General features: G+C 33.8%; 1 protein-coding gene across 3 annotated transcripts in view; it reads left to right on the forward strand.

Moving 5' to 3' along the window:
* Positions 1-14,370, forward strand: part of PHF3 (PHD finger protein 3) — a 90,848-nt gene that overhangs the window by 57,724 nt on the left and 18,754 nt on the right. For all 3 annotated transcript variants that reach the window (XM_061131581.1, XM_061131580.1, XM_061131582.1), the window contains 3 exons: positions 3,524-5,270; positions 11,017-11,326; positions 13,496-13,679. In XM_061131581.1, the coding sequence (XP_060987564.1) occupies positions 3,524-5,270; positions 11,017-11,326; positions 13,496-13,679 (2,241 nt within the window). The remainder of the gene's footprint in view (positions 1-3,523; positions 5,271-11,016; positions 11,327-13,495; positions 13,680-14,370) is intronic.

Genomic DNA, 14,370 nt, shown 5'->3' on the forward strand with positions numbered 1-14,370 from the left:
TTGCCATCCTACTACTTTTTTCCCTTTTCTCAGAGGAAACTTTGGTTTTATTAATTACTGTTACTTTTTTGGTATTCCATGTCTCTTAAGTAACACATGTATGTTGCTACTTCTTGATTATTCTGATGATTGTATTTATTGATTTCCCATTCCAGATGGTGAATTTAGCACTCTTTTCTCCTTTTGTTGCCCCATGAAACAAAAGTATATTTTCTTATCTTTCTAATAGATAATTTCATAAGATCAGTAGTAATTACTTATGTTATTATGAGTCAGTATGCTGTTAGTGATGATCCTTTTAATAAACTGTTCTATACAACTTTGTCTTTCTGATTTAATAATTGATCATTTGCTTCTTAGTTTACACGTTTGCAGACACAGCTTTTAATGTACATATCAGTAATTACACCCCAACTACTCTGCCAGTGGTCTGAATATTTTCTGAATATATTTGTGCATGTCAGGCATTCTGTCATTTTCATCTTGTTGAGGGAAGCATCTTTAGGGACCTTCTGATCTGCTTCTGTGTGCAGTGCTGTGTTAGCCCTGTGTAAGCTAGAGATGTGGCTCTTGTCCACAGAGCTCCCTTTACTAGTCTTCTGAGTATTCTGTTCTGTATTGCAGTTCCTATTTACTTTTCTTTGGTTTAGCTCCTTCGTTGTGGTGACACACCTCTTCTAGTAGTTTTGTGAGGAAAAGGAGTATGTATATATATATATTTTTAAACCTTGTATGTTTGCAAATGTATTTATAATCTATTCTTACATTGGAATCATGGTCTGATTAAACATAGAATTCAAGGTTGCAAATTGTTTTTCCTCAGAAACTTGAAAGTGATGCTCTATTTTCAGTCTGGGAAAATCCCTTGAATTATTTCACAGATTATTTTCCCCTTTATTTTCTCAGCCCTTGTTTCCTGGAACTCCTATCATTCAAGTATTAGATAGTAGGGACTGGCTCTTCTATTTTCTTCACTTATCCACCTCTATCTTCTTCCTCTTCTTACTGAATTTTTCTCATGTTTATCCATCAACTTTTTCATCAAATTCTGAATGTTCTTTGTTTTGGGTATAATGCTTTTTGTAGCATTTTGGCCTTGTTTCACGCATGTGGTATCTCATGTTGTCTTTCATAAGGTACTTAACGATGTTTTAAACTTTTTAAAATTTCTTTTCCTTTTTCTTTTTTTTTTTTGCTTCTGTCTTTTCATGTTAAGAGACTTTCCTAAAATGTCTGATCATTGGTAGTTTGCTCAGTGTTTAATGTTTTGTCAGCTGTGAGCATTCTTTATGGTAATCTGGCTGTGTTACTTTTTGGAAGGATCCCTGATGTTAGAATTTAGGCTTGTTAGATTACTAGCATACATGGAAACCCTTTAGGGAAGGTGATGGGGGCATCTCAGCTTTCAGCACATAGAGATTCACATAATCTTAAAAATTTCAGTGTACTTTACTGCCGCTCTTATTTGTGCTCAGTGTTCCTTAGTCTTGAAACTGTTTTTATACTCCTTAAAGAGTAAGCCTCTGGTCTTAGATAAGAAATTGGGAAGAGCAGATGCCCAATAGATGGAGCAGAGGAGAGGGAGCTTGAGGTCCAACTGCTTCTTAAACAGCTTAGCTTTCAACTCCTCGTGTGAACTGCCTGCCTTCCTCCCTGCTTTAGGATCATCTGGGGTCACCAGTTTCTAAACCTTTGGAGATGCCAGTGGTGTTGGTTTGGCCAGCACTGCCAGTTAGTGTTCATCTTGGGGGGATTTTCTGCATCAGTGTTTGATCATCTGTTGTTTGGCTTTCTAAATCGTCCCTGTTTTCTCTTATTCTTCCTTTCCTTTTAGATTTGTAGCTTTTGGATAGTTTTGATGTGGGATTTAAGAAGTGAATTAACTGAGATGTATATATTTACTTATCCTTTCCTCACATTTTTTTAAATCAGTTATTTGGTAGATATTTGTGACTTTGAGAAATGAAAGAATAGAATGAACATCACAGACAAATGATGATAAGTGTTTGGCCTATGTAGTCCGGCTTTAAACTAAGGCAGTTTATAGTTAGAGGAGATAGTTAAATTATCCTTTGCTAATTAGTCAATTACTATTGGAAAATAGCTTTTTGTTTAAATTCCTTCACAGTTGAATGTGCTGTTCATTTATTGACCACTTAGATAATGGGTTTTAAAAGTTTTTCATTTATTTCAAGGCAGATAAATATAGTAGAGTTATAAATTATTACAGACTGCCTTCAAAACTTTAAAAATCATCAAAAATATGATAACAAATCATAAAAATTTTAGTTATTTAAAAATGTTCATGTATCTGAGCTTGAGTGGTTCATAATCCAATAAGTAATTTTTTAAAGTTGTTGGGTACCTACCTGAAGACTAGATACTGTACCAAGTCTTGGAGGTATCAGGAAGGGTCTTTAAGGTTAGGGTGACCATATAATTTACAATCCAAATGGAGACACTTGAGTGTGGTGACTGCAGGCGTTTCCTAGGGATGTTCGAGATGGAGGAGGACATGTAACGCCTTCTGTAAGACAGTCACAGCTCAGGGTCAGTGATACGTGGCAAATTAGGAGAATCTTCTAAATATCAGTGCATTGTAGGGTTTTGTGTTAAAAAGGAAGGAGGCTTTTTTAAATTGGTGACTTTTAGTTTTCACACAGAATTGATTCAAAGGTATTGATATGCGTAGGCTTGGACATATTATAGCTCCTTATTTTGTATTTCAGTTTGTAAAGGGTTGTTTTTCTGCTTAGTGAATTGTTGTATTTTTTTCTTAGTGAATTATTTAGCTTTCTTTCCAATTTGTTTTCACTTTGTGTTTCTGTTTTCCTTAGAGGATGTATCCAGTAAATTATTTTCATACTTTCCTCATTTTCCCTTCTAAGATATTTTCTTGGTTTCAATCTTTTTAAATATAATTTCTTTTTTGGTTGATCTGTGTCTAGTACTTCAGTATTTATTTGACTTCTTGAAATATTTAAACTAGTCGAGGAATAGATTGAATGCTAAAATGGAGATACAATGGAAGTACATTTATAAGGGCATTAGACTTCTTTAGAGACTGTAATGAAACTCATACAGATCCTATTGTGATAGATGGTTTAGTTCAGATTTAATTGGCACTTGAATTTGTTTGGTTTTATATATTTAAAGGTATTTAATATTTAAAACTGTATGATAACCTTGTTTGAGGTGGGTAGTAATATAAAGGATCTTAATCAATTTTAGTCCCAGCTTATTTTTATAAAAAGGAAACTTGATAAAAATATTTGTCTTATTGTAAAGTATAATATCAGTCTGAATTTTATAGAGGTTTTTTCCCTGCCTCAGAATTGATAGAACTTTGATAAGTATAAAATTTAACATATCTAAAATATGGTCCATCACGAGTAGATATTTAGTACATTTTCATTGAAGTGGGAAAAAAAAAAAATTTATAGCTCAGAATAAATTGCACTGAAATAAAAACACATGGCAACATAACTAAGTTATTTTTATTTATTTTTTTCCTTTGTGATAGAACAAGTAAGAAATTTGCGACAAAGCACTATTGCCAAGCGTTCAAATGCAGCACCTTTAAATAGCACAAAAAAGGCATCTGGGAAGACTGTGTCTGCCCCTAAAGTAGGCGTGAAACAACCAGAAAGGTGTCAGATTAAAGAAGAAGCTGGTACATCACCGAAACCCGAACACCAAAAAGAGAGCAGAAGGAGCAACCGACACAGTGGACAGGTTGAAGCAGCAGTTTCATCTTGTCTTGAAATGAAGGATGAAGCTGGATTAGATTCTGAGCAGAAGTGTAATAATCAGGGAGAAGCAAACGTGCCATCTCATGAGTTAAATTGTCCACTCCTTTCAGAGACTTGTATTAATATTGAAGAAAAGAAAAGTGAAACTCTGGAATGTAAAACCAAGTCTGTTAGCCCATTATTTAAGTTTTCAGATAAAGAAGAAAATGAACGGAATGATTCCATTTCAGGTAAAATGAAGGAGACTATTGTTGAAGAAATGAAGGCAGAAGAAGTTGAAAAAAAATCAAAGGAGACAGTTAAATTACCCCACGAAGATGACAATGTCATTAAGGAACCTGAATCTTCTGATGCTTTCTCTGGCAGTGCTGCTTGTACAAACCCAAACAAGACAGAAAAGAACTTTGTCAGTTTGTCTGGTTCTATGGATAAAGTAAATGAATGTAGTTTGGAATTGGAAGATAGCATGGAAGTTTCTGATAAAGCTAAGAACTCCCCTCTGTTTCAAAGAAATGAAATAGAAATGGCTTATTGTAAAGGCACAGAGTCTAATGATAAGCAGTTGGAGGGCACCAGATTTAATAAATCAAACTTGGAGATGGTTAATACTTTTGAACCAGAAAGTAATATTTTAGAAAATGCTATTTGTGATGCACCTGACCAAAATTCAGAACAGTTGAATGTTGTTGAAGGTATTAAAATGGAATTTCATGAAACAGCAACCCTTCAGGATGATAGAGATAGCCAGTCCAGTAGTGTTTCTTCCTTAGAATCAAAAAACATAAAATCTAAACATACAAAACCTGTAATTCATCCCAAGCAAACCTTGACCACGGATACTCTGAAAAAAGTTGCTACAGCAAAGCATGAATTAATGCATAACAAAACTAAAGCTAATGTCAAAAGTGTGAAGCGGAATGCTGATGAATCAGAATTTAAGCAGAATTTTCATAGGCCAGTCAAAGTGAGAAAAAAACAAGTTGATAAGGATTTGAAGATTCAGAGTTGCATTTCTGGGGTTAAATCTGTGAAAAATCAAGCTCATTCTATGTTCAAAAAAACATCACAGGATCAAAATTTAGTACAGATTTCCAAACCCTTAGCTCATTCTATGAGTGATAAACCTCATGGTCACCCTAGTTGCTCTAAAGAACCTCACCATCCTGTACAAACTGGACACTCATTTCAGTCCAGCCAGAAACAGTGCCATAAGCCCCAGCAGCCGACTCTAGCCGCGAGAACCAATAGTCATGTGAAGGAAGAGCTGGAGCATGCAGGTGGTGGAGAACACTTAAAGGAAGAGGATAAATTGAAATTAAAAAAACCTGAGAAGAACCTACAACCCCGCCAAAGAAGAAGCAGCAAAAGTTTTTCTTTGGATGAGCCACCGTTGTTCATTCCAGACAACATAGCTACTGTAAAAAGGGAAGGCTTAGATCATAGCTCTTCATTCGAATGCAAATATATCTGGACTCCCAGCAAGCAGTGTGGGTTTTGCAAAAAACCACATGGCAACAGGTGTGTGTGTGTGTGTGTATGTGTATGTGATATGTATATTACAGAGAAATTGCCTTTTTTAAGAGTGAGATTAGTGTGAGAACTTTTTATAGAAAGATGGTTTAATATGCAAAGACTTTTGCAAAAAAAAAAAAAAAAACCCTCCTCAGTCCTGGAAGATAGAAAGATGGAGCCACTGAATACATCAGTATTCTAGAACACTGTAAAATACATAGTCTGACCAAAAACTGGTATATATGGAATTGTTTTGTCATTGTGTAATCAGTTAGAGACTGGAACTTAGTCATTGCATCTTAAAAAAAAATTTTTTTTTTTTTTTTATAGTGCTTTGGGCCTGTAAGTTATATATTATTTTGTTTGGCTTGAGAAGAACTAGTAATAAAATGTGAAGGGCATAGTGGAAAATTTTTATATATATACACATGCACACTTTTGTTTGTTTATTTTTAATGAAGCAATTACTCTTAATACTGCTACTTTATAACTGTCAAACTTGACTTTAGAATGAAATTTGATAACTAAAACAACTGTTAAATTACTCAGGGGAGTTTTGTATGTAACATGGGATGGAGTGAAACATTTATTTTGTTTGTTGCTATTTTAGTGATTCGGATTTCCTGTGAATTCTCCTCTTTTAGGAGGTGCTTTTATAGCGCTGCCCTTGGCATTCTTTCCACAGGTGTCAGTGTTATCCTTAGTTTTATGACACTGCCATGCTCTCTGCTCCCCCTCTGCTCCCCTGTATTTTTTATTTGCTAACTTTTTCAGAAAAAGAGAACAAGAGATGAAGTGGAGTTTTCAGCTACAAGATTATCCTGTTCAAGTGTTGCAATTGCTGTTGGAACTTCTATCAACATTGATATAATAAAAGAACATTGTAACTTGTACATTGTAATATTATCCTTACTCATGAAAGTGAATGTTAGTATGAAAATGAAACTCTTTAGGGAGGGACAGTTTAGTGCAGTGTGCTGTAATACATTATTTGGTGTGGAAGGTGGTGGTTGGGAGTTGCTGGGGCTATTCTGTAAAAAATAACTTTTATGTCAAGTTTCTTCATTTGTGATTCAGCCTGTAGCCTGTTTTTAGTGTCAGCGGTTACTTTATAACAGCATATTCCCAGTTTTTAAAACTTCTGACTTATTTGAATATAGTGCTACATTTGCCCTCACTTTTGTGCTCTTTATGTTTTGTTGTTTGCTTGTTTAAAGTTCCTTATTAAAATATTCTAAAGTGGGCCTAAGAGAATTAAGGGCTGGATGGTCCTTGTGTCTTTTAAGGAAGACCTTGTTTCTTTGCAAGCGTCTTCTAAAAACAATCACACTGATGTGTTGTCAGAATAACCAATAGAAACCTTAAAGTGAATGAGTTTCTGAAATGAAACTTTGGCCTAGAGTTGGAAGCCATGGTATAAAGTAGCTTTTCTGAGATAACTTCTGTTATGATGGCCTGGTCCTCAGGAGTTTGCCCAGGCTTTTGAATGAAGACTGTCACTTCACCAACATCAGTTATTTTCCTAAAATGAAGATTTAGTGTTAAGTCCCATTGTTCTTTTACCTAAAGCTGCCTTTTGGGTCTATCCTATAAAACCTAGAGTTTCTTTACCTCCATCTGGAAAATGACCTAATATTCTAATATTAGATGTGTAGGGATTTTGAGTTTACCCTATGTAATTGAAATGACTATTATACCATTGGAAACTATCAATTTTGGAAGCAGCATTTCTCATTACTTCAATTATGTGAATAAAGAAGCCTAAGTTATTGATTGTTTTTTTCTTTACATGTTAATTAGCCTTCACTACTACTTTGATGCATTCTGGTTGTATACACTGAGGTTACTCAAAAAAATGCAACTGCCATGCAGCATGTAATTTTCCTAGTTTAATCCATGTGTAAGTATATGAATTTATTAGGAAGGACATATGTGGGAATAATTTTCATCCATTTCTTTGATCTCATGCACTAGCTACATTCATTGAAAACTATTTGTTAATGTGACCTTTTTTTTTTAGCACTTGTGACATATTTATTCCTATAAAGGTTATTTTATTACTTCAGCATTTTACATATAATGCAACTTAGGTTAGCCTCCTGTTTATGCTTCCGTTTGGAAATTATATTTTTAAATACAGATTTGTTCATGGCATGGCCAAATGTAATATTTGACCTTAAGAAACTTCTGTACATGTCCTAAAGGCAGTAGGCATCGACTGCCTTACTGTTTACACTTCATCCTGTTTTGGCTTCCATTTATTTTCTGGATTCTCCTTACAGCTAAGGCATGTTCGTTATTGTAGAAACCAGACTATTTAATCCTTTTTTAAAAAGTCACCTTTGAACTTCTTTTAAACATAAACTAGTTGGCATTTTGGAAGGAGGAAATTACTCAGTTTTTTCATAATACGTATGTTGTAGTTTCTAGTATTCCCTCCTTCTCCAGGTGACATTTGCATCTTCAGTTTGTATTACACTTTCTTGTCCAGTTTTAAAAGATTAGTTCATTGGATGAAATTTAGAAACAAAAAAGTCTCCTTAGCATAATTGAGTCATAGTTTTAAGCAAGAAACCTTTTTCTTAAAAGGAAATTTTCTCTTAGTGATTCTGGTTTTTCTCAGGAGTTTACAAGTTTGATAAATATTTTTCTCCGCAGATTAGATTGTTAGTGACAACAACAATGATTTAGTGTTTATGTGGAAATCATTTTATCCTAGGGAAGAGTGAGTACATGTACATTCATAGTAATACAGTCTCAATTGTTACTTTTATACTTAGAACTTGATGGCTCATTTTTTATAAAATAGCCCTGTTAGTGAGTTTGTGACTTTTTAAAAACAGGAATTCTCAATGTTGCCTTTGTGGTTTGCTGTGAAGAAACATGAAAATTTTCAATGAATATGTTTTAATTTGTGCCAGAAACATTAGAATTAGGATTACATTTTAAATTGTTTAAATTTTAGTAGGATTTAAAATTTTGTGTATGAACATATAACAGTGGTAGAACACAACAAATATTTCTAAACTTTTCCATTTAACTGATTTCATGCTGACTTGGTCCAATTAATTCAGAGCTAAACTTCTCATGTTGTTTTTGGTGAAATATTTAACACCCGGGTTATAGTCTTTTCTTTGAGTGATTTTGCCTGTTGGTGATGAGAATTTCAAGGGCAGAGCAGAAAATGGGAGAGGGAGAGTATGTTAGCTATTTGATCCATACTCCATCTCCTTTTTTAAGCCATGAGGAATATCATGAAAAGGGAAGACAGTGTATCTTCTCTTTTTTGAAAAGCCATTTAAAAATACATATATGGTTAATAAACTGTATAATACTGTTAATTATTTTGAAATTTTTTGAAATTCTCCAGTTTCATTTTCAAGTCAATTACATTTTACCCTAGGATGTGGTAATAATTTTCATCAGTGTACTTTTTTAGTTTTTCAGAATTATATTTAAGTGTATTACTTACTTAAAATATAAACCATTAAGATTACATCTGTGGTTGGCACTATAGTTTTGAGATTTGTTTTTCAGAGCTTCTCAAGTTCGAGGAGATATTTCCAGAATAAACTTGGGGTATGGTGATACAGTGAATACATTCTACATCATAAAGTGACTCTTCCCTGGTCAAATAAAGATTTGAAATTTCCTAATATGTGCTTTATAATTTGTTAGTTAGGTTTGGATTTGGGACAAAAGCACAGCCATCGTCATAGTTGAAACTATTCCAGGCTCGCTTTGAAGAAATTGGTAATATAGCTGTGATGGGGAACACATTAGCTTTCCTTTGGTATTTCAAAAGAATCAACCTCAATAGTTATTTTCAAGAAATGGGAGTTCTTACAACTGTACAGTCTGAAATAGAAGAACTTTTTTAAACTTTGTATTTTTCTGTTTGCTATATGATCTGTATCATTGAAACATGCTATAGACCTATCTAAAATCTTCCATACCTAGAAACTATTTCTATCTTGCAGACAAATACCACGTTGTTAGAAAATTTTCTCACTAGGGCTATGAATCCAAAATATTCTGTTTTTTTACTTATTTTTACTTAAGGCATGAGTTTTTTGTGTTGTTTTTTTTTTAATTTGTTTTTTTCAGTGAATTTTTTTTTTCTTAATGAGCCATGGAAGAAATGGTGACTTAACCCTAAAAAGCTAGCATAAGCATTACCACTTCAAGAACGGTGAATTATAGACATGAAAAAAGTTTACTTAGTGCACAGCAGTGGTTGGTCCACAATATAGACAATGGCACATAAGGCGGAAGAGTGGAGTGGTCTGCAGTCAGGGACTTGATTTCAAGACATCCTGCAAGATTTGAAACTCTCTTCTGAGTTTTATAGTCTCTGTGGTAAAATAGGACTTCTGATGTATTTAGAGTTGGCTATATCACTCAGTATATTACCTTCAGCATCTTACTGGACAGTAGGTTTTTAAAAGTTTTACACTGGTGTCTGTCGCCACCAGCTACTTTATTTTACCATTTCAGTTTTTACTCGTGGTTTATGGTTTAATATGCAAGTATATTGTGTTTGAAATGTCTGTAATTATGTTTGTAGGACTTTTGTAAATAGGCATTTGATCTAATATAACCTCTTCTATAATTAAGTGCAGTAACAAAGTTTTGTCATTGGTGGTGGTGGCACTATTCTTACCAAAATCAGCCCAAAGTTTTTAGATCATTAAAGAATGTATTTAAATTCTCCTACATCTTTCAGATATACCATGAATTACTAACCTGAAGAAGAAAAAAAGAAAATGTTAAACATAATTAAGTGAGCTTTTATCATTTTCTTAACAGTGGGTTGAAAAGTATGTGAAAAAGATAATTTCACCCTCAAATTGCTGTTAATGCATCTGTTTTGCTATTTTATTCTAAAATAATTCCAGATAGTCTAAGTTAGAAAAACAAACTTTGTAGAGTGGTAAATAATGCCCTTAGACTTTTAATTGGCCAGTGAAATTATTTCTTAGATAAAATGCAGTAAAGGGGAAATATAAGGAGATTGTTTAGAAATTAAAGAAAACTCAGCCTGAATAGTAATATCTTCATATTGATACACTATTGGCCATTATTTGGGGAAACAAGTTTATTATTTGAAGTACAAGGTCAAGTAGTAAGCTCACACTCAAAAGTACGTAAAAAATTCTTAAACTAAATAAGTGTGACATGATGAACCAGAATATTTTGAGCTCTAAGAATAGTTATGTAGTTAAGGTGGTTAATAAGGAACAGTCAGTGAGGCTCCATTAAATTAGTTTTTGAGTTGCATTTTTGTTGCGTCTGGTTTTTCTTTTTGTCATTTAAATTAGTTGGCTAAGTGACTCCAATTTTATGTATAAATTCAGGTCTGTGTGGTAAATGTAACTTCGGTAGGTTGAATGTCAAAGCTTATCACCCTTCTCAGTGGAGAAATACCCTTATTCTAAATGTTAATTATTCCATACAGTGTTCAGACAGACTAGTTGCCCTTTGTTTTTATCTTTATGTGCCCCCCCCGCACCCTCCCCACTCCCCGCCAGTATTTTCTCACTTACATTAGAGGGGGAATACTGACTTTTTAAAAAAGTTTCATTTTCCTAAAATATTCTTTTCTTGGAGAATTTTGACAATATTGAACTGATAGAACGTGTAAGAACAGAAAACATGCACAGTACCACAATACAAAAAGTTCAGTTTAGGCCCACTTGGCATTGGTTTTTAAGAAAATGTATCAAATCAGAGTGTTCTTTTTTCTCTCCAGGTTTATGGTTGGCTGTGGGAGATGTGATGACTGGTTTCATGGTGATTGTGTTGGGTTAAGTCTTTCTCAAGCACAGCAAATGGGAGAGGAAGACAAAGAATATGTGTGTGTAAAATGTTGTGCTGAAGAAGATAAAAAGACTGAAATAGCTGATCCAGATATTTTGGGAAACCAGGCTAAAGTTGAAATCCATAGTGAAGATAAAGCAATGGAATATGAAAAGCTTGGGTTTCCAAAGCACACTACAGCAAATGACAAAACCAAGTATGTAGATGATACAGTGAAGCACAAGGTCAAAATTTTAAAACGGGTGAGCTCATTATGCATTCTTTTTATTTAAGAACTTGTGTGGACTGACTGAGAATTTGAAATTTTTTAGATTTCAGTGTTGTAGTGTACATTTGCACATTTATTTTTCCACAAAAATGGTTTACTTAAAATGTTTTGTTAGTTTTGGTGAAACCGGTTAGTGACATCTTTGAAATATGCAGACTTACTCCTTAAGTCTTTGTCTAGTCTCTAGTTTGGTATTTGGATTTTCAGGGGTAGAATGTGTATGTGATCTTTTGGGGCTAGAGATAAATTGTGCTTGCTGAGAAGTTTTTCTAAAATGCTGTTCAGTCCATAAACATCTGTGAATCCTTAAAACCACATTTAGAATTATTATTTTCAAGTGCAAGAGTTCTCTCTGAGGAAATGTGATCTTAATTTGTTTTGATTTTTGTTCCCAGTATTTGCTTGGAAGCCTTACTTCATAATTCCTCCCTTATAATGTGGTGTCTTAAAAAGTTAGTTTCCCCTCATCTTTCATTTTCAACTACTGTGTTTTCTAAAAAGAAATTTTAAGATATTTAGTCAATTACAGGAGAAGTGTATAAAGGACACTTTATCTAATTAAGTTTATCTAATCTAAACTTTATCTAATTAAGTTTTATTTTCATTGTCTACCTTTTTTTTACTATGATTTTTTTTAATCATTGGTTATTCTTGTAGGTAGCTCTAGGGAGGAAACACTGGTAACAAACATATATGGATGGTCAAATATAATAATTCCAAGATACAGTGAACACAGGTTATAGAGTTGAACCTTGGAAATCTTTTAGTCTGACCATTCAGATTGAAGAACATAAGCATGTTTTCTCTAAAACTTTCTCTGTTATTTACAAATACAGTTCTTCCAGACACACCTTATGTGACAAATCTGTATTAAGTTCCAGTTTGCCAAATCCTTGTGGCATCCAACATTTTCTGTCTGCCAAGACTTTCTGAGAATTAGATTATGTCCTTCTAATATTTGCTGTTTTTTTCTGTTGATTTGATTAGCACCAAAGTAATCGATAATATAGAACTGAGAGTGCTGTCGCAAACAGTTTATAACAAGCCTTTGGAAAGGTTCTTTTAATGTTTAATCATCATTTCTTGGGTACAGTTTCTTGGCCACTCAGAAATAGAGCTTATTGTTTTGTGGATAATCTCCATCTTATCTAAAAAGATACTATAAAGCATTGACACTGAGTGTTTTGAGAAACCCTCTAGCCAGTCTTACCAGTTAAGGAACTGAGGTTAGTCTGATTTTGTAAATAAATACATGAATGAAGTGATTACTGCTTCCTTTTCTTTTTCATGTTGAATTGTTGAGTCTTTGAACTGGTCTGAGTTTAGTTTATGGAATATGCTTTTTAAAGATCACTTCTTATGATTTTATGTTGAACTATTTATTGGGTTCCTGTTGTGTGCCAAGCATGATACCAGATTTGAGTATGTATCACTGATTGAAATATGTTCCTGCTCTCAACTCTGGTTGGAGAGGTAGAAAATAAACACAAGTAAATAAAGAAGAGGATTCCCAGTCCAGAGAACATCAGTTTTTTTTTGGCATATACTGTCTTCCTAGAAACTATGATTTTATTTCTGTACATGATGTTCTTATTAATATGATATTACTTGTTTCCAAGGCTTTCCAAATTCTGGTTTCATTTGTAGTTCTTTGTGGGTTATAATTATAACTACACTGAACATTTGATACTTTTATAGGTAAATATGACTTTGTTCTACATAGTAGTAAAGAAAAATATAGATAATTGATATCTTCACAATTTCTCCCTGCCCTTCTTTTTTTCATATCCACAGCTGACGAAAGGAAATCTTATATTTAATTGTCTTTCTAGTACAATTACTGGGAATATAATCTTAGTGTTTTTTAGTTCCCTTTATAGACTACTGTGTGTTCTGCAGAAAATAGGTCCTTAACAGGTGAGTTTTGGATGAAAGGATGGAGGTCCTTCTTGCTGTTCAGAGTTACGTATGTCTTCACAGAACAGTTACTGGGCCAAAGAATTGGGGTATGCTTGATATCTTAAAAAGTTGTCATACTAATTAGGTTTAATTTGTTTCATCTACATAGTCATGAAGCGTGCTTTGTATTTTAAAGATAGTTTAGTAGTTTTCATTCTAATGAATTAAATACTATTTTTCCTAGGAATCTGGTGAAGGCAAAAACTCATCAGAATGTAGGGATAGTGAAATTAAAAAATGGCAGCTAGCACCTTTTCGAAAGATGGGACAACCAGTGTTACCTCGGAGATCCTCAGAGGAAAAAAGTGAAAAAATGACAAAAGAGTCTACAACTGTTATTTGCACAGGAGAAAAAGCTTCAAAACCAGGTAGTAAGAAGAGTAGAAATTATTGTATACTAATGTTTTTATATTTTAATGGCAAGAAAAATAGTTTAGGTGATTGACTTTACTTGAAATAAGATGTTATTGTTTGGAATTTTTGGGAAGTACTAATGACCTCAGTAAGATAAGACCCCTGCCCTCATGGCACTTAAATATTAATGGGAAATGGCAGATAATAGGGAGACAAATAAAATGGTGTGCTATTTTAGAGAATTTAGGCACTGAAGAAAAGCTTGAATAATGGAATAGAGAGTAAAGGGTAAGGAGAATGGGAGGAATTTGTTTTGAAGAAAATGGAGGCGGTGGGATCTGAAGGAAAGCAGGATTGTTTTGGAGGCAGGAATCCACAGAGGGCACAGCCAAGCTGAAGGCTTTGAAATGGAAGCAGTCTGCATTTGAGGAGCAAGAAGGTCCCTGTGGAATGGTTAGAATGTTACAGATACATGAAGGATAAAATGGTGGCAGAAGGTGAGTTGAGAGAAAATTATGTAGAAACTCTGAGGCCATGACAGGAGTTTACTCTGAATAGAGTGGGGAGCCTTTAGAGGAATTTATACAAGGGAATGCTGGCTCACTTTTTTTTTTTTTTTTTTTGTGGAGACTGGACTGTCAGGGAATAGGAGAGAAGGAAAGTGGACTGGTTAGGAGTCTACCAGGATCTAGGAGAAAGGATGGT

Source organism: Dama dama, chromosome 28 (genome assembly GCF_033118175.1).
Source record: "Dama dama isolate Ldn47 chromosome 28, ASM3311817v1, whole genome shotgun sequence".
NCBI lineage: Eukaryota > Metazoa > Chordata > Mammalia > Artiodactyla > Cervidae > Dama > Dama dama.